Raw genomic sequence first — 21,008 nt, 5'->3', positions numbered from 1 at the left:
TCTTCTACCTTTGCTCCCATTGGTGAATTGGCTCTCTCGGCTTCCGTTGGTCTCCCGGCTTCCGTCTTTTGCCCGTCGTAACCATGGCGGCGATGAGTTTGTTGCAGAGGGCTTCGGTCACCGCGGTCGCGGCTCTGCGTGGCCGCTGTCTTGGCCCTCGACTCGCGTGTGGAGGCTTCCTCACTCGTGGCTTGCCGAAGGCTGTCGGTGGGTGCTGGCCTCAGGAGAAAGTGCGCGCAGGGGTTGCGGGGCGGGGAGGACTTCCCGGGTGACCTTGGTGGGATTCGGGGAGGCAGGGAAGAATTGTGGGCTTGGGGCTTGCGGCTTGCAAGGAGAGAGGGAGCTTTGTAAGGGGTTCCTGAGGTAATCACACCGACTGCGCTTATATTATTAGCTAGCATTTGTAAAACGCCTTTGGCATTCACCATTCCGCTCGGTGCTAGTTTGCGGATGAAGAATGGCGCAGGGGTGAGACCTGGCCGGGGCACCAGGTTGGTTCCTTGCGGGTTCTGTCTGCGCTGTTTTCTAGACGGACGGGAAGCGATGTTGCTGAGAAGCCGGCCGATTATCTAATATGTGACTGGCCAGAGAAGCTTGCTGACATCCCTTGTGGACAGCAGATATGGTGCCTGGAGAGGCCATGGTAGTCTTAGGGGGTCCACGAAACTTTTAATTTAAAAGAATATAATGTTAATGAATATATGATAAGGATTCCGGCTTGGATGATATGTGTGTTTTATATCAATGCAATCATAAAATATATTTTTTAATATCTTAGAGAAGAAGGGTGCAAGAAGGCAGAAGTGCCTAGATCCCAGGGAATTTTTGCTGTAGCCCAGGACTGAATTGGCCCCTTGTAGGAAATGTGGGTTGCATCAGGAATATGAATTATAACAGTACAGAAGCAAATGCTTAATATTCAGTTGGTCTCATTCTCTCCAGGACTTTGCAAAGTTAAGAGTGTTATTATCCTCATTCTACAGATGAGGAAACTGAATCAATTATTACAGAAATAATGTACCAGTGTACTAAGTAATAATGGCACTCACCGTTTATTGAGTACCTATTATCTGTCAGCATTCTAAGGCTTTAAAGTATTAATTACTTTAATTCTCTTGATCAAAAATACCCTTTAAAGTATCTGTCCTGTGTGTAAAAGTAGGCAGAAAGAAGTGAAATGTTTGCCCTAAACCCAAAAAGATTTCTAACCTCAAAATATCTTGTTCTTTTTTACCTTTTTTCTCCTAATTTGAGTTGTGCCACTTCACATGATGAGGTATTGTACGTAGGGACTTGTTAGAAACATAATGGAAAGGACCAGTGGTATTCAAAAGATTCCTAGCAGAAATTTGAACTTGTTACAAAACTACATGATCTTGATCAAAATTCTCTTCAAAGCCATTTCTGATTACAGCTATCCTCAAATGTTCAAATACAAATACTGCACATGTTCTCTCAGATAGTGTTTATTGAAGTCTGGCTGAAAATAAACTGAGGTAAAATCTTAGCGCCAGTTCCTCTTTCGACATTAGTCCCTGTTCTTGGAGTTCTGGAAGAAGGATCATTATGGAGAGTCTGTGCCCTTTCCAATGGGACCAGGGAAGGATCTAATAATAGCTGCCTATAGAGCTGTATTTCACCTGTGTACCTGCTTTCAGAGGTATTTTGTAATGATTATTGCTGACATTGTTTTATTTCTCACTCTTAGGTTATTTTTTATTAGAGAGAGAGTGAGAGAGCAAGCACTAGCTGCCATCTACTGGTTCACTCCCCAGATGCCTACAGTGGCCAGGGCTGGACCAGACTGAACCAGGAGCCAGGAACCCAATCCAAGTCTGTCATGTAGGTGGCAGAATTGAAGCCATCACTTGCAGCCTCTGGGGTCTGTATTAGCAAGAAGTGGGAATCAGAAGCGGAGCTGGGACTGCTGCATCCTTGGCACTCCAGTATGGTATATGGGTATCCAAGGGGGCTTCTTTACCAGTGTCTTAACTGCTAGGTCAAATAGCTGTCCCACATCCTTGAAACCGATAATTTTAATCTGTTAAAGTTATGAAGAATAAGTGGGAAAAGATCTGCAGCACCTGGCATTGACCTTTTAAAAATTTGTGGCACAGTACACATAACATAAAATTTACCATCTTAACCATTTTTAAATGTACAGGTCAGTGGTATTAGCTACATCCCTAAAGCTGTACAGCCATCACCATCATCCATCTCCGTAAACTTTTCATCCTGTAAAACTGAAACAGCATACCCATTAACCAAGAACTCCCCATTCACTCCTCCACTCAGCCATGTCCACCACCTTTTTCTGTCTGTCTTTAGGATATTGCCTACTCTAAGTATTTCTTTTTTTTTTTTTTTTTTTTTTGACAGGCAGAGTGGACAGTGAGAGAGAGAGACAGAGAGAAAGGTCTTCCTTTTTTTGTTGGTTCACCCCCCAATGGCCGCTGTGGCTGGCACTCTGTGGCCAGCGCACTGTGCTGATCCGAAGCCAGGAGCCAGGTGTTTATCCTGGTCTCCCATGCGGGTGCAGGGCCCAAGCACTTGGGCCATCCTCCACTGCACTCCCTGGCCACAGCAGAGAGCTGGCCTGGAAGAGGAGCAACCGGGACAGAATCCGGTGCCCTGGCTGGGACTAGAACCCGGTGTGCCAGCGCCGCAGTTGGAGGATTAGCCTATTGAACTGTGGCGCCGGCCCTATGTATTTCATATAAGTAAAATCTTATAGTATTTGACTTTTTGTGACTGGCTTATTATCAGTCAGCCTAACATCCACAGGTTTCATCCATGTAGCATATGTGAGAATTTCCTTCCTTTTTAAAGCTGAATAATACTCCATTGTATGTATCATCTCTTGGTATCCTCAGAGGCTTGGTTCTGGAATCCCCTGTAAATAACCAAAATCTATGGATGCCTAAGTCCTTTATATTCGTTGGCATAATAGGAAATGAGTATTTGGTGTAGCAATTAAAATGCTACTTGGAATACCTGCCTCCCATGTTGAGGTGCCTATTAAATTTTGGTTCTGCTCCCATTTTTCTCTTTATGCTAATGTGCACCTTGGGAGGCAGCACTTGATGGCTTAACCTGCCACCCATATGGTTGACCCAGAATGAATTCCAGGCTTCTGGCTTTGGCTTGGCCCCTAACTGTTGTGGGCATTGGAAGAGTGAACCTGCAGGTGGAAGATCTCTTTCTTTCTCCTTCTGTCTTTCAAATACATTAAAAGAAAAAGCATAGTACTCTATTTCATGTTTGCATATAGCCTATGAGCGTCTTCCTGTATCTTTAAATCCTCCCTTGCTTTTTTTTGTAACACCTAATAACATTGCAAATAGTATATAAGTTGTTATACTGTATTGTTTAGGGGATAATGAAAAGAAAAACAGTCTGTACATGTTTAGTATAGTCACAGCCATCATAGACCTACCTCACTGCATATCTCTTGTCAACAATCACATGGCTTTTTTTTCTTTCTGAGGTTGCAGGACATGTGCGCGCAGAGGGCCAACCATACATTTTGCTTATCTCTTCATCTTACAGTGCACATTTGTGTTGCTTCCACGTTTTAGCTAGTGTGAGTAATGCTGTGAAAATGCCTGTACAGATAGCACTTTGAGACCCAGTTGGTTTGTATTTACCTCCTGTTGAGGTGTTGATCATGTTTTCAGGTGCTTCTTGGCCATTTGTATGTCTTCTCTGGAGAAATTTCTGTTCAAACCATTTGTCTATTATTTAAAATTGGGTTTATTTTTTGTTTAGTTTTAAGAGTTCTCTATATGTTCTGGTTATCAATCCATTATCACATACATAATGATAATATCTTCTCCCATTCTGTTGCCTTTTTTAACTCTGTTGATAGTATCTTTTAAAATTTTTTTGAAATTAAAAATTTGAAAGGTAGAGATAGCTTGAGATCTTCAATCTGTTGATTTGCTCTCTGAATGCCTGCATCAGCCAGGGCTAGGCCAGGAGCCTAGAAATCAGCCTGAATCTCCTGCTTGAGTGGCAAGGAATTCTAGAGGGAGCTTTAGTTCTCGCCTTAGTTATAAGGAGCAATGGCTTAAAGTTGAACACTGGGGCAGGTATTTGGTCCATTGATTAGGCTGCTGCTTGGAATGCCTGTATCTTAGAGTACCTGGGCTCCAGTTCCAGCTCTGCTCCCTATTCCAGCTTTCTGCTAATGTGTACCCTGCGAGGCAGCAGGTAATGGCTCAGGTAGTTGGATTTCTGCCACCCAAACGGGAGACTTGAATTGAGTTCCCAGCTCCCAACTTCAGAGTAATAGACATTTAGGGAGTGAAGCAGTGGAGGGGAGCTCTCTCTCTATTTCTCCCCCTGTCTCTTAAAAAAAATATAATAATGTTGAAGAGTGATGTGGGGCAGGCACTGTGGTGTAGCGGGTAAAGCCACCACCTGCAGTGCTGACATCCCATATGGGCACCAGTTCAAGTCCCGGCTTCTCCACTTCCAATCCAGCTCACTGCTATGGCCTAGGAAAGCAGTAGAAGATGGCCCAAGTCCTTGGATCCCTGCACCCATGTGGGACAACCAAAGGAGGCTCCTGGCTCCTGGCTTCAGCACAACTCTGGCCATTGCGGCCATCTGGGGAGTGAACCAGCAGGTAGAGGACCTACCTCTCTCCTTCTCTCTCTCTCTGCCTCTGCCTCTCTGTAACTCTGCCTTTCAAATAAATAAATAAATCTTTAAAATAAAGTCTATTAAAGTGCCATAGAGTTAATTCAGACATGGACTCTGCAGTGTTTTAACTGAGTTCTCTAATAAGTCTCTTGCTATGGGGGCTCTTGGGATAGGTGGGTTTTGGGAAAGAAGGATAAGAAACAGAAAGTTGGGACCTAACTGGAGGTGGTAGAGGGTAGTGGGGGTGGGGGGTGATGAATGCAAAGCCAAAGTATCTTTGCTTTATTTTATAGGCAAAGGCACTCTTCATAACAGAAGGGTTAAACACCTCTCTCAGGAGTGTGTTTAGAAAGATGTATCTGAATATTGGATGATTACTGGGAATCTTGACCACTTAGACAAGTAAGATAAAGAAGACATGGAAAGAAATGGACAGGATCGAAGAACAAAAGAGGCCTTGACAAATAATGAGCGAGGGGTAGGTGCAAAGAAGACGATTGAGATTTTTAGCCTGGATAATTGAGATGGTGGTGCCTTTAACTGGGAATGAAGGAAAGAAAATGACCAATTTTTGATTTTTAATCTTTGAGACACAGAATGATCCTACATTATGTTTTCAGTCCTTAAAAAACCATAGTTGTTAGAGTAAATGATTTTCCTGAGGCTATTTGCAATTTCAAAAAGTGGTTATTGAAGCCTTACCCCTAAGTAGTAAAATATCTGAGAAATTCCAGTCTCCAGAGACTGGTGGAAGTTGGATCTGAGTTCCAGAAATCTCAGCAGTCACGTGATGGTAAGTGATGTTAACCTTAAAGAGGATGACAGCTCAGAACATTTAAGAAGAGTTTTGTCTGTGAAATATACTTTAGAACAGTTAATAGTAAGAACCGTTATCTAGTACTTTTAACGACATGAATAATTGTTTAATAATTGATAATTACATCTAAAGAAAAAGCAAGCAGATCACATTTCCAGCTGCATTATCATCACTAGAATGTAGCTAGACTAACCTTTCTTCCATAATTCTTTTTTTTATGAAGAATTTATTTATTTATTTGAAAGAGTTACACAGAGAGAGAAGGAGACTCAGAGAGAGAGGTCTTCCATCCACTGGTTCACTCCCCAACTGGCCGCAGTGGCCATAGCTGCACCAATCCAAAGCCAGGAGCCAGGAGTTTCCTCCAGGTCTTCCACGTTGATGCAGGGATCCAAGGACTTGGGCCTTCTTCCAGTGCTTTCCCAGGCCATACCAGAGGTTGGATCAGAAGTGGAACAGCTTGGTCTCGAACTGGCACCCATATGGGATGCCAGCACTTCATGCAGAAGCTTAACTTGCTATGCCACAGTGCCAGCCCCTCATAATTCTTTGTGTTTGTTACATTTTCCATATTAATAGTGTTATCTGAAAGGCTGAGAGAGAGGGAGAGACAGAGATCATCCATCTGCTGGTTTACTCTCCAGATGTCTCCAAAGGCCAAGGCTGGGCCTTGCTAAAGCCAGGAGCCTGTGACTGCATGTAGACCTTCCACATAGGTGGCAGGGCCCAAGCACTTGTGCTGCTTCCCAAGTGTATTAGCAGGGAGCTGGATCAGCAGCCGAGTAGCTGGGACTCTCAACAGGTTCTTCCATGTAAGATGGTGACCTTGCAAGCAGTGGCTTAACCCATAGGGCCACAACACCATCCCCAATGTTGTCATTTGTAACCAATGTTCCTTAAAATACACATAGTTTACTCCTCCCCCATTCCCTCCTCTGCTGTGTCTGTGTGTGTGTCTGATTGAAAGGGAGAGATAGAGATAGATATATAGTCTCTGGAGTAAATGTAGCATACTTTCAGGGACTAAGGAGAGATCTTCTACCAACATGTAACTTAAGAGCTGTAAATTAATAACACTTAGCACCTACCGTGTCTCAGACACTGCAGTGTACTGGAGATAGAGCTGGATAAGAATCCCTGACCTGATGGACTTTCACAAAATAACTAATTAATCCTCCTTACTCTAACAGAAATTACCAATTGATTCTAATAAGTGAGGAGTGAGTTTTGAATAAGGAAGTCAATGAAGGCCATTCTGAAGAGGTGACATTTGACCTTGGCCCTATGGGCTGAGAAGTGGAGGCTGCCCTGCAAACAGCCTGGGGAAAAGCTCTGCTGGTGGAGGGGAAAACAAGTAGAAAATCTGGGCGGCAGGAAACATTTCTTGGAATTGGAAGAAAACCACTAGGGGAGTTGGAAAGATCTGCCTTGTTATTCTAAGAGAGGACAGGAATGCAGATTCCTGGAGGGGAAGAACCTTAGGAATCCTCTAGGCTAACCTCCTATATTAAGTTAATCCTATTATATCCTGCTGTTTATTGATTAACTCCATAGTGGGGGATCAGTGAGGCAGTCTGGTTTGATTTTCAGTCACTCAAGTTTTAGATGCTTTTTGTTTCAAGCTGAACATTACTTTTTCATACGTTCATCCTAGTTCTCCCCTTCATCTAGCCACAGAGTGTCATGCGCCCTCTTTCTTGGGGCAACTCTTTTTTTTTTTTTTTTTAATTTTTGACAGGTAGAGTTAGAGACAGAGAGAGACAGAGAGAAAGTTCTTCCTTACGTTGGTTCACTCCCCTAAATTAGGCCGCAGCGGCCGGCGCACCGCACTGATCCGAAGCCAGGAGCCGGGTGCTTCTTCCCAGTCTCCCATGCGGGTGCAGGGCCCAAGCATTTGGGCCATTCATTCTCCACTGCCCTCCTGGGCCACAGCAGAAAGCTGGACTGGAACAGGAGCAACCGGGACTAGAACCTGGGGTGCCGGCGCCATAGGCGGAGGATTAGCCAAGTGAGCCATGGCGCTGGCCCAGGGCAACACTTAAAACTATCTGAAGATGCATTATCTCGTCCCCACCTAGACTTCTTTTATGGGGGCCAGTTTCCATATGTTTGTTGGTCGTCCTGGTTGCTTTATTTGGGGCAAGCTCATGACTGTCCCTCTAAGAGTATACTCTGGAATAGACACGACTCCATAGGTGTAGTGAGAGGGTTGGTGGCAGGAGGGTTTTCCTCTGGTACATCAGAGTAAGGCTGAAATGGCATTTGGTTTTTGTCAGTGAGTCCAGGCAGCACTTTCTACCTACTTTCCTGTATTTGATTCTTTTAAATTCAGTCTTTTTTGAATGTGTTTGAAGGCCTTTGGAGGATCCCATGTTATCATCAGTGTATTAACCTGAATTCATTGCAAGCTGCTGCACCAGGTGATAGCAAAATTATGAAGATGGTTCCTGCCTTTAAGACATTCATTGTTAGAAGTGGCAGCAGTGAAAGCAAATGTACACATCACTAGAATTTATAGCAGTTCAGGCATTGGAGAGATCTGGGAAAAAGCATGGCTTTTTGGAAGATAAGATGTCATCTGGGTCTAAAGAATACATTTCAGGGAGGGGAGGGCAGTAAGCAGGAACAAAAGCTACACTGGAAATTAAAGTTTTTCATTCCACAGTGAGTCAGATGCAGAACTTCCTTCTGAGCAAATGGAAACAGGAATCCTGGGTTTCTTACAAGCAGCCTTTCCTGCTCCCTGTGGAAGGAGCCTAGAATGCCTGTGCCGCTTCCAAACCCCCAAGAACAGGAATAGGGAAAGAGGGTCCAGGAATGAAATTTGCCATTTATCTACAGCAAGGCTTGATTACATTCCATCTGGGGGAGGATTTGAAGAGGATATATGTAAGCAGAAATGGCTTACAAAAGGGTGTTATCAAGATACTTGAGAATGTGTAGTTCTGTAGCAAGTTCACATTTCTGTTGGATAAATACTGCTGGTCTCTTCCATTTATTTTTCAGCAAGTCTATAATTTCTATTACCTCCTCATCTATAATGGCATAATTTAAATTAAATTTATTTCTTTTACAGCAATAGCAAATATTTATGGCAGGAGAAACAAAGAGGAGCAGCTCACCAGGAACATCTGGCCTTCCTGCCTGCTATTGAGACAAATAGAAATGATTACTTAGGTATCTCTGTAGCGTTGAATTAAAGTGAAGAGAGCTACAGTTTAAAACAGTACATCAGTCTATTTAAAGGTATCCTGTCTGCCCTGGCCTTAGTATGCAAAAAAAGTATTTTGTTAATTTTATATTAGACCTTTATACATTTATTCATGTGTATTTTCTTAAAATTTGATTTTATCTCAGAATGTAACAATATGCATGTATGAGTTTTGTATAAAACAGAGTAATTTACTATCTTTAGCTCCTGTTCGGCACAGTGGAGACCATGGGAAAAGATTGTTTGTCATCAAATCTTCTAGTTTCTATGACAGACGTTTTTTGAAGTTATTGGTGAGTTCAGTGTTTTTGTTGTTGAATGAAGCTCTTTGCATACACATAGAAAAAAAAACTTTGGCATCTTTAGAAGACATTTATTTTATAAAGGATTGTATTTTATAAATTTGAATTTCTTTCCTCAGAAGATACTGATTGTAAAGTATGACTTGTTATTGCTCTCCTTTTAAATTAGTAACCTTTTTCTTCTTCAGCAAGGTGATTTATGCTAATCAGAAGTAAAACGTGAGCCATTTCTTTCTTAAAATTATAGGATTTTTGAAATATGATGTGTTCCTTGCATCGAGTCAAAAAAATCATTAATTACAGAACTCTGAAAATTGATTCATGCAGTATGATTATTTGATTAGCAAAATATTATTGAAAGATATTTGTAAATAAAGGAGCTTATTTATTTTGGGCTATGATTTTTTTTAATTCATATTGTCTGGGAACATTGATTTCAGAGTAACATAAATCTATAGTGTGATTTTAATTTAGCAGTAATAAAATGATATAGCTTATTTAGGATGCTGAGTGTATTTGTATACCTTATGGCTATCTAAAAACACCAGTGGAGGCTTAGCAAATGGAAGGTTATCTGGACCCTGCCAAAGCCCTGATTCAATTTGGGTACTAGCTAGCTTCTCCCTTCGTTCGTTCGTTCATTTGTTCGTTCGTTCGTTCCTTCCTTCCTCCCTCCCTCTCTCCTTCTCTCTCTCCCCCCCCCCCCCCCAATCTTTCTTCCTTCCTTCCTTCCTTTCTTTTTATTTATTTATTTAATTGAGAGGCAGAGTTACAGACAGCAAGGGAAAGACATAGGGAGGTCTTCCATCTGCTGGTTCACTCCCCAAATGGCCGCAATGGCTGGAGCTGCACCGATCCAAAGCCGGGAGCCAGGAGCTTCTTCCAGGTCTCCCACATGGGTGCAGTAGCCCACGCATTTGGGCCATCTTCCACTGCTTTCCCAGGCCATATGAACCACTGCCTATATGGCTGCCTGCAGAGGCTTAGCATACTATGTCACAGTGCCGGCCCCTCTCTGCTTGTTGTTCTAAACACTCATCTTGACCTTGACCTAGTGAGCCCCCACTTTTTTGTCATGATATCCCTTTAACTGAAAAGTGAAAAAGTCAAATTTCTCAGGCTGGCACTGTCGCGCAGTGGGTTAATGTCCTAGCCTGAAGTGCTAGCATCCCATATGGGAGCCAGTTCTAGTCCCAGCTGCTCCTCTTCCAATCCAGCTCTTTGCTATGGCCTGGGATAGCAGTAGAAGATGGCCCAAGTCCTTGGGCCCCTGCTCCCACGTGGGAGACCTGGAAGAAGCCCCTGGCTCCTGGCTTCCGATGGGCGCAGCTCTGGCCATTGCGGCCAATTGGGGAGTGAGCCAACAGATGGAAGACCTCTCTCTCTCTCTCTCTCTCTACCTCTTTCTGTAACTCTTTCAAACAAACAAACAAAAAAGTCAAATTTCTACTGAATGATACTTATATAATTACTCCATTTTTCTTTATAAATTAACAATCTCCATCTGAGAAATGTCTCCTCAAATTTATGCCTCTCTATACAACTGTAATGGCTAAACCACATAAAGCCTGGATTTTATTTAAATTTATTAATAGTTCAAGACCATCATATTTAGCACTATCATGAGCAGAATTTAAGCATTTTACTTGGTCATGGTACCTGGTTGACTGCAAAGTCCATTGTGCAGTTTTTAAAATGTATTTGTTAGTCCTTTTTTCTTTTACTCTTGGTGCTAAGTATGGGCATCTAAAACCTAAAACAAAAAATTACAGAAGTCAATGATTTGATACTGGATCTCGAATGTGGAGAGTTTATTTTGGAAGAGGTATAAACAAATCATGTAATGAGGATGATTTGAAAGTAGAGATAGGAAATAGTCATGCGAAACCTTTTTTATTTTTTATCTTGCCAGAAATTCTACGTTTTATTGACTGGGATTCCAGTAGCAATTGGCATAACTCTGGTGAATATATTCATTGGTAAGTCCCTTTCCCTACCCTACCTGGTACAATAAAATTGATAAATTTAAAAATATATTTATACTAATTTTTAAATTATGGCTATTGTACCAAAACGGTCTTTTATAAAATAAGCATAAGCATGGACATTTATTTTAGAAATAATAAACTTTAATTGAAAATAGTGTACACTTATTTTTGTAAATATCTTTTTTTTTTTTCCTTGAAAATCCTTTAAGGTTACCAATTTGTAAAGGCCACATTGGAGACTTATGAAAGCCTCTTTCTCTTTCTCCTCATTTCCCAAATCAGCTTTTACAATTCTGAATAGGTTAGTGGGAAGAGGCAAGAGGCAGGTTTGTTTATTTGTTTTTATCCATTCAGATAAGACTATAATCCTTTTTTTTTTTTTTTTTTTTAAGATTTATTGGGGCCAGTGCTGTGGTGCAGCAGGTTAAAACCCTGGCCTGAAGTGCCAGCATCCCATATGGGCGCCGGTTCTAGTCCCGGCTGCTCTTCTGATCCACCTCTCTGCTATGGCCTGGGACAGCAATAGAAGATGGCCCAAGTCCTTGGGCCCCTGCATCTACATGGGAGACCCAGAAGAAACTCCTGGCTCCTGGCTCCGGATCAGCGCAGTTCTGGCCATTGCAGCCATCTGGGGAGTGAACCAGTGGATGGAAGACCTTTCTCTCTGTTTCTACCTCTCTCTCTGTAACTCTGTCTTTCAAATAAATAAAATAAATCCTTTTAAAAAAAAAAAGAAGCAGAGAGAGAGAGAGATCTTCCATCTGCTGGCTCACTCCCCAGATGGCCACAACAGCTGGAGCTGTGCCAATCCAGAGCCAGGAGCTTCTCCCGGGTGCGGAGACCCAAGGACTTGGGCCATCTTCTACTGCTTTCCCAGGCCGTATCAGAGAGCTAGATCGGAAGTGGAGCAGCCGGGTCTCGAACTGGTGCCATATGGGATACAAGCACTGCAGGCAGCAGCCTTACCCACTACACCACAGCACCGGCCCTGAGACTATAATCCTTTAAAAAAGGATGAAAATCTGAATGAAAGTGAGCTTTAGATTTTCATGGGAAATTCTGTTCAAACTATTTCTAGCTCCTTGAATCCTAAAGTATTTCGTCTAGTAGATCTAGGAAAGCCCAGGAAGAATAATGTCTTTTATGATATCGTATATAATAGCAGAATAGGAAATTCTCATATAATGCCTATAAGTGATGCTGAACAAACAGAAAATGTCTAAAATATGCCCAGTGAATGAATTGATTTTCAGCCAGATTAAGTGAATTTAAAATACTGGATATCCTTATTGGTATAAATACAAGAAAAAGTGCTTTAAAACCACAGTAAATTGGTTTCTTACTGTAAAGGCAAAAGATTAATGTTATAAACTACATGTGATACAGTTGAATATCACAATTTTCTTTTATCAGGTGAAGCTGAGTTAGCAGAAATTCCAGAAGGCTATATCCCAGAACATTGGGAATATTATAAGGTTTGTATAAGCCACTGAAAAATACTTTGTTAGGTATCTTCTCAGTGCAGTGGTTAATATCTTAATTCAGGGGCTGGCTCCATGGCTCACTTGGTTAATCCTCCGCCTATGGCGCCGGCATCCCATATGGCGCCGGGTTCTAGTCCTGGTTGCTCCTCTTCCAGTCCAGCTCTCTGCTGTGGCCCGGGAGGGCAGTAGAGGATGGCCCAAGTACTTGGGCTCTTGCACCTACATGGGAGACCAGGAAGAAGCACCTGACTCCTGGCTTCGGATCGGCGTAGCTCTGGCCAAAACGGCCATTTGGGGGGTGAACCAATGGAAGGAAGACCTTTTTCTCTGTCTCTCTCTCTCACTGTCTATAACTCTACCTGTCCAAAAAAAAAAAAAAATCTTAGTTTAGCAACTATGATAGAGTTTTCTATTCAACTTGTGATAGCAAATAGATGACTTTGTTCTTATATATAACTATTTTTTGTAGTTCGTTTCATTTTCTTTTGTTATTTTAAACTTTACAGTTTTTTAAAGAATGACTGCAGTGTATATGAACTTACCCCAAGATCAATGGAGTTGGAAAGATTTTACCAATACCAATGCTGGACATTATTTTTTGGGCACCTAGTGTGCAACAGGCACTATGCTGAATGTTTTGCAAATATTATCCCATGTGAAAGATACTGTTAGTATTGCCACTTTAGATTTAGGGAAACTGAAACTTAAAACTGGTAAGTGACCTGTGCCAAAGATAGGGCCAGTATTTCAACGCAGGTAATCTTGACTCCAGAGCCTGCCCTGTTAGTCCTGACACCATACTGTCACTGCTACCAAAACCAAAAACTGTTTCTTGTCTTTTCAAGTATTTTAGTGACGTGACCTTAAACATATACCCATTATGTCTTATTATCTAAGTGAATCACATTTTAGAGAAGAAATGCTTCCTTACTAAATCGTAAGATAAACAATACAGGGGCTGATATTGTGGCACAGCATCCAGCATCTGACATTGGAGTTCTGGTTTGAGTCCTGGCTGCTCCATTACTGATCCAGCTTCCTGGTAATGCACCTGGGAAAGCAGCATATGATGGCCCAAGTACTTGGGCCCGTGCCATCCATGTCGGAGACCAGGATGGAGTTCCTAGCCCCTGGCTTCAGCCTTGCCCATCCCTAGTCGACGTGTCCATTTGGGGAATGAACTGACAGATGGAAGATTTCTTTTTCTCCCTCTCACATTCTGTTTCTCTCTGCCTCTTTACTGTGCCTTTCAAATATAATTAATTAACTAATTTAAAAAAAAAAAAAGATGAACCATACAGTTGTTTACTCTTGCTGACTGGTGGGAAGAGCTCCGCTCTGGGATCCCTGAAGACGGGGTTTGGCTCCTAAGCCTACCACTTCAGATACTCAGCATCGTGCAAGGCAAAAGAGCACAGGCTTTGGGGTCCAACCTGATTTGAGTTCAGATGCTGCCATTTAGCTGAATTCCTTTGTGCAATTTACTCATCTCTAATATGGGAACAGAAATAGTAATTTCCTGATGATTTCAAATTATTTTAAAAATAGATAAAATAATTGGCACATAGGAGATGCCATTGATTTTCTAGCTGAGATGATCATTTTCAAAAATAGTCAACTTGAAAAGCAAAGTACTGTTCAGGAACTGATTTTAAACAAACTTTCTCTTATAGCATCCTATATCAAGGTGGATTGCCCGTACGTTCTTTGATTGTCCTGAGAAGAATTATGAACGAACAATGGCCATCCTTCAAATTGAAGCTGAAAAGGCTGATTTACGGTAGGCAACGTGGTTGTGTGGGGTAGGGAAGAAAAGCCTTTCCTTGGGTTGCAAATCACAAGAGAAAAATGAATAAAACTGTAGGCTGCTCTGTGTGAAAGGATGAACACAGGAGTTTCTACTAGCTCTAGATATAGGAGATTCTGAGTTGGTTACTAGGTAACAATAATAGATAATATATGTCAGATTAAAAGGAACCTTTGTAAATATTCTGTTTTTTATATACAAGGTATCCCTTTCCTCGCCTATTTTCTTTTACACCTAGCCTCCCTAGAAACGACCTTGATTTAATCAGATCGTATGCACAAGTATGTTCCTCAAGGAAACTTTATTCATTAAGAATATATTTCATAATGTTTAAAAAGTATGTTAACGGCCAGCGCCAAGGCTCAGTTGGGTAATCCTCCGCCTGCAGTGTTGGCACCCCAGGCTCTAGTCCCTGTTGGGGCGCCAGATTCTGTCCCAGTTGCTCCTCTTCCAGTCCAGCTCTCTGCTGTGGCCCGGGAAGGCAGTGGAGGATGGCCCGAGTGCTTGGGCGCTGCACCCGCATGGGAGACCAGGAATAAGCACCTGACTCCTGGCTTCGGATTGACGCAGCGTGCCGGCCGTAATGGCCATTTGGGGGGTGAACCAATGGAAGGAAGACCTTTCTCTCTATCTGTCTCTCTCACTGTCTAACTCTGCCTGTAAAAAAAAAAAAAGTATATAACGTAAATAAAATCCTCTTGTAAACACTGTTCTTGGTGATCTTTTTGTGATAGCATATACAGCATTCTTTTAATGCATTATACATTTAATTAGATGGATATGTCTTAATTGTTTTTAAACAGTCTTCCATTGTTGGTACTAGTTTCTTCCATTTTTTTTTTTTTTTTTTTGCAGTTTACATAATGCTGTAGTGAATGGTGAATATCCTCATAAATGTATTTTGCATTCTTACACAGCCTATTTGGAAAATAAATTCCTAGTAATAGCACTGATAAGCCAAATAGTGCATGCTTTTAGAGGCCAGTGTGGTACCATGAGTTAAGTTGCCAGTTGTTAGCATCTCATATAGGAGTGCCATTTGAGTCCCAGCTTGCTCCACTTCCAATCCAGCTCCCTGCTAATGTGCCTGGGAAAGCAGCAGCAAATGGCCCAGGTATTTGGATCTCTGCTGCTCATGAGAGAGAACCTGAATGAAGTTTTGTACTCTTGGCTTTGGCCTGGACCAGCTCTGGCCATTGCAACTGTTTGGGAGTAAACCAACACAAACCTCCCTCTCTGTCCCTCTCTCTCTCTCTCGCTTTCTCACTTCTCTCTCTCCCTCATCCCCTCCCCCTCTCCCTCTCCCACTCGTACTCCCTCTCTCCTCACTCTCTTTCTCTCTTTCTCCCTTTTTCCCTCTCCTCCCTTTCCCTCTTCCTCTCTTCCCCTCTCTCTCTTTCCCTCTTTAATTCTACTGTTCAAATAAATAAATAAGTAAAACTTTAAAAAAATAGAATATACTTTTAAGTTTTGGATAGATATGACCAAACTCTTCTCCAGAAAGTTGCACCACTTGTTTTTTTCTGGCAGTAATACATGTTAATTTCTGCTTTTCAGGAATTTATCGAACTTTTTTAAAAAAAAGATTGATTTATTTTTTTGAAAGAGTTACATAGAGATAGAGACAGAAAGAGAAGTCTTCCATCCGATGGTTCACTCCCCAGTTGGCCACAATGGCCAGAGCTGAGCTGACCCGAAGCCAGGAGCTAGAATCTTCTTCCAGGTCTCCCACATGGGTACAGGGGCACAAGGATTTGGGGCCATCTTCTACTACTTTCCCAGGCCATAGCAGAGTGCTGGATTGGAAGTGGAGCAGCCAGGACTAGAACCAGTGCCCATATATATTGCCGGCGCTTCAGGCCAGGATGTTAACCCACTGCGCCACAGTGCTGGCCCCAGAATTTATCAAACTTAAACATTTTTACAGATACAGTTATTGAAAAATGTTATTTTAATTTTGTGTTTTCTTTATAAGAGTTTCTAAATAGTACTTGCCACCCATGTGGGAGACCTGGCTGCTGGCTTTGATCTTGCCTAGCCCTGACTTTTGCAGCCACCTGGGAAGTGTACTAGTTGGAAGATCTCTCTGTGTCTCCCCCTCTCTCTCTGTAACTCTGCCTTTCAAATAAATGAATAAATCTTTAAAAATTATATAAAATAGAGATTCTTTGCCATAATTGTTTCCTCCAGAGATAACTATTATTTTTAGTTTTCCATATTTCTTTATACTCTGTGCATGTGTACCAATACATATTTACAAGTAGTTACTGTTTTTAATGAAATGGGAAGGTGCTAAAAGTGCTACTTTAAGCCTTGCTTTTTTCTAATTTAACTGTGTATATTCATCTCCTTCACATTACAAGGTATAGACTGTCCTCTTCTTCTTCTTTTTTTTTTTTTTTTTATTTGAAAGACAAAGTGACAGAGGGAGAGGCAGAGAGACAGATCTTCCATATGCTGATTCACTCCCTAGATGACTGCAAAGACTCTAGTGAAGTCAAGCTGAAGCCTGGAGCCCAGAATCCCATCTGGATCTCTGAAGCACTTGGGCCATCTTCCACTGCTTTCCTGGGTACATTAGCAGGAAGCTGGGTTGGAAGTAGAACAGCTAGGACTTAAACCAGTGCTGTGATATGGGGTGCTGGCGTTGCAAGTGGTGGCTTCACTTGCTGTGCCACAATGCCGGTTCCTCATTCTTTCTAGCAGGTGCATGGTAGTAGTCGTTTTCATGGGTGAATCATAATTTATTTCACCAAGTAATGGCTTGTTGATGAATATTTTATTTACTTGCATTTTTTATAAGTACATTTGAAAAGAGTAGAAAAGAAGGGATGATATTTAATCCTTTAAAAAAAAGATAAATAGGGGCCAGCATTGGGGTACAGAGGGTTAAGCTGCTGTTTGCAATGCCAGCATCACATGTTGGAGAGCCAGTTGCTCTGATTCTGATCCAGCTCCCTGATAATGTACCTGGGAGGCAGCAGAAGATAGCCCAAGTATTTGGGCCCCTGCAATCCACATGGGAGGCCCAGATGGAATTCCTGGCTCCTGGCTTTGGCCTGTCCCAGACTTGGCTGTTGCGGCTGTCTGGGGAGCGAATTGGTGCATAGAAGGTCTCTCCCTTTCTCTCTGTCCCTCAGCCTTTCAAATAAATAAATAAACTCTTCAAACAAACACATACTTTCTTAAAGTGAATAAATTTCCAGTCATATGAACAAATTCTCAGTGTTCCATTAAAGAAAGTAAAAAGCTTGATGGAGAAGGGGCTGCTACAGGAATGTGTGGTAGTTTGTGCATAGTGTGGACGTGGAAGAAAGAAAGCATTTTTATTGAATAGAGGTTACTCAGTTTGTGAAGAAGGCTGAGGACACTAAGTAGATTTTGAGGTAGGGAATGTTTTTCTTTATCATGATTGTTTTTCTTTATAAATACTATCTCTAGTTGACCAAGCGCAGAGTAATGCAGATGCCATTTCTGCTCTTGAGTTTTCTGTGTTAGGTGATAGGCTGCCAACGTAGGATGTGATCTCCTCCAGCAGTGCTTATTCATCCTTCTTTCCAAGCACTTGGCCCAGCGTGTTTGATAGGCAGTCCATAAATGGTTCTCCCAGCATCTAAAAGGTAGAAGATAGGTAAAGCACTGTCACACATTAGGTGGAAATGATCTGTCTACACAAAAAGCAGGGACAGTGGAGGAGAGAGTTGATTATCAATCTAAGTGCTATTTTGCTGATTAAAAGTACTAAAGGACTAACTATGATAGCAAGATAATGAAAGTAAAAACCAAATCCCAAAGTTTGCTTGTCTGTATATAAGATAAATACTTACATATAAGTTTGTTTACGGAAGAGACTCTTGGGGTAGGTATTTGGCCTAGCACTTAAGACTCCAGTGGTATAGTGGGTTAAGCTGCTACACTGGTATTCTATATGGGTGCCAGTTTGATTCCCAGCTACTCCAAGTCTGATCCAGCTCCCTGCTAATGTATCCAGGAGGGCAGCAGAAGATGGTCCAAGTGCTTGGGACCCTGCACCTACATGGGAGACCCAGATGAAGCTCCTAGCTCCTGGCTTCGATCTGGCTCAGGCCCGGCTGTTGTGGCCATTTGGAGAGTGAACCAACAGATAGAAGATCTCTTTCTGTCTCTCTCTTTCTCTTCCCTCTTTTTCTATAACTCTAACTTTACAAAAATCTTTAAAAAAAAAAATTCCTGTTTCCCATTTTGGAATGCCTGGGATCAAATCCCAGCTCCGTTTTCTGGATCCCAGCTTCCTGTTAATGTGGACCCTGGAAGGCAGTGGTAATAGTTGAAGTAGTTTGGTTCCTGCCACCTGTGTGGGAGACATGGATTGAGTTCCCAACCTCAGTGGTTGTGGGGGTTTGGAAAGTGTCTCTGTCTCTTTGCCTCTCTAATTAATTAATTTAAAACTCTGGTGGTTGTTCTTTATGGAGATAATTCATTAAATTTGTAATTAGAAGTGCTGAAATCACAACATTGCTGTTCTATTTATTACAGGTTAAAGGAGATGGAAGTTCGAAGATTGATGCGTGAGAGAGGTGATGGACCCTGGTATCAGTACGTGACCATCGATAAGGCACTTATTGATCATTCACCAAAAGCAACTCCTGACAACTGATGATTTATTTCTCCAAAATATGTTCTCTTTAGTGGAAAATAAATTAATAAATATCTTCCGTATTTTTGTTTTGTGATGAAAAAGAAGAACATTTTCCATCACTGTTTCTCAATGTTGGTTCAGATTGAAGCTTTTGATTTTGGGCTTTCAGCCTCCTCTTGGTTTAAAATGTAATAAAGCTGAAGAAATAGGAATCTATGAAGTCCTAAAGTTGTGATGACTTTAAAAGGTTAGTGTTTTATTAATCTGGTAAATGGAAGTTATAGAAGAGAGATTGAATGTTAAGTATCAGAAAATATGATAGTTTATACATGTGTCTGTAATAGATCTGTATTATTCAGGAATGACTCAAGATTTTAAGTTGCACAGGAAGTATTGAACCAACTAATAAAATATTAACACTTTAACAAACAAACCTTAAAATTTAATTTTTTAGCCGTATGTTGTTTCTTTAAAAACTATACACACATGCACCTGCATTTTTCTTTGATGGAATATCTAGGTTTTATAGTGTCTTTTTTTTTTTTTTTTTTTTGTAAACGCTGAGAGCTGATTGCAAAAGGTAAGATGATCACTATAAAGATTATGAAATCTAAGTGAAAGCTAAGAATAATGGCTGTTATTTATTAAGCATTTACTGCCTACTAAGTATTGTGCCAAATAACTATTTTCACATTATTTTCCAAAATGACCTTACTCTCTGCATGAAACCTGAGACTTGGATTTTAAGCACATTCTCAATATTTATAAAAATAAACATTTAAAACATTTATACTTCAACTTCCAAAATAGCCTTTTAGTTTGAAGCAATCATATTTTTAAACCTGTTAAACAGTATATGAGTTCATCTACTTTTTTTAAAAGATTTATTTATTTGTTTTCTTAAAGATTTATTTTTATTTATTTGAAAGACAGAGTTACAGAGAGAGGTAGAAACAGAGAGAGAGGTCTTCCATCTACTTGTTCCCTTCCCCAAATGGCTGCAGCAGCTGGAGCTGAGCCAATCTGAAGTCAGGAGCTAAGAGCTTCTTCTGGGTCTTCTACACAGGTGCATGAGCCCAAGGACTTGGGCCATCTTCAACTACTTTCCCAGGCCATAGCAGAGAACTGTATCGGATTAGGAGCAGCCGGGACTAGAACTGACACCCATATGGGATGCCGGCGCTTCAGGCCAAGGCTTTAACCTGCTGTGTCACAGTGTGGGCCCCAAGATTTATTTATTTATTTGAAAGGCAGAGTTACAGAAAGGCAGAGGCAGAGAGAGAGAGAGGTCTTCCATCCACTGGTTCACTCCCCAGATGGCTGCAACAGCCGAAGCTGAGCCAATCCAAAGCCAGGAGCCAGGAGCTTCTTCCAGATCTCCCACATGAGTGCAGGGGCTCAAGAACTTGGCCAACTTCTACATAGCAGAGAGCTGGATCGGAAGTGGAGCAGCCGGGACTCAAACCAGTGGCCACATCGGATGGCAGTACAGCAGGCAGCAGCGTTACCTGCTATGCCACAGTGCTGGCCCCATCAGATCATCTACTTTTACAAGTATGTTCTTAAGTTTTTCATGAAGAAACCTTACTCTTCTTTGTACAAAGCACAGATATATGAATACAGTACCTCTGTGATATTAAAATATCAAGGCCAGCATTGCATCACAGTGGGTTAAGCCACTGGGAGCATCCTATATCAGAGTCTCAGTTTGAGTCCTGGCTACTTGACTTCCAATCCAGCTTCCTGCTAACAAGCCTGGGAGGGCAGTAGAAGATGGCCCAAGTGCTTGGGTCCCTGCCAACTATGTAGCAGACCACAATAGAGCACCTGGCTTCTGTTTTGCCTGGCCCAACCCTGGCTGTTTGTATCCATTTGGGGAGTAAACAGTAGATAGAAGATCTCTGTCTCTTTTTCTCCATCACTCTGCCTTTCAGAAAAAAAAATTTTTTTTAATACAGATATTGAGTCTTGGGACTCTGATCCCTGGCACATCATGAGATTCTTCCTCTGCAAATTTAATGCTGTCCATCACCAGCCCCAGATGTCCAACCAATGGGCCCACCTGATCTTGGGGTTCAACCTCCAAAGCTAAGTAAGCCTTTTCTATTTATAAAGTTAGTTGCCTCGGGTATTT

At 41.7% G+C, this 21,008-nt stretch overlaps 1 protein-coding gene across 1 annotated transcript; it reads left to right on the top strand.

Moving 5' to 3' along the window:
• Positions 1–54: 54 nt before the first annotated feature.
• NDUFB5 (NADH:ubiquinone oxidoreductase subunit B5) lies at positions 55–19,320 on the top strand. The gene is made up of 6 exons (XM_062177804.1): positions 55–207; positions 8,880–8,968; positions 10,890–10,956; positions 12,379–12,440; positions 14,123–14,229; positions 18,772–19,320. The coding sequence occupies exons 1-6, from the start codon at positions 84–86 to the stop codon at positions 18,890–18,892; spliced, it is 570 nt and encodes a 189-aa protein (XP_062033788.1). The 5' UTR covers positions 55–83; the 3' UTR covers positions 18,893–19,320.
• Positions 19,321–21,008: the final 1,688 nt, after the last annotated feature.

The sequence above is a fragment of the Lepus europaeus genome, chromosome 2, assembly GCF_033115175.1.
Source record: "Lepus europaeus isolate LE1 chromosome 2, mLepTim1.pri, whole genome shotgun sequence".
Lineage (NCBI taxonomy): Eukaryota > Metazoa > Chordata > Mammalia > Lagomorpha > Leporidae > Lepus > Lepus europaeus.
This window is presented reverse-complemented; position numbering and strand designations above follow the sequence as displayed.

Bases quoted from the DNA above. Each gene is read 5' to 3' on its own strand.
- NDUFB5 (XM_062177804.1), top strand. From the start codon at position 84: ATGGCGGCGATGAGTTTGTTGCAGAGGGCTTCGGTCACCGCGGTCGCG. The intron at 10,957-12,378 runs GTAAGTCCCTTT...TTCTTTTATCAG, and splicing joins TCTGGTGAATATATTCATTG to GTGAAGCTGAGTTAGCAGAA. The intron at 12,441-14,122 runs GTTTGTATAAGC...TTTCTCTTATAG, and splicing joins AACATTGGGAATATTATAAG to CATCCTATATCAAGGTGGAT.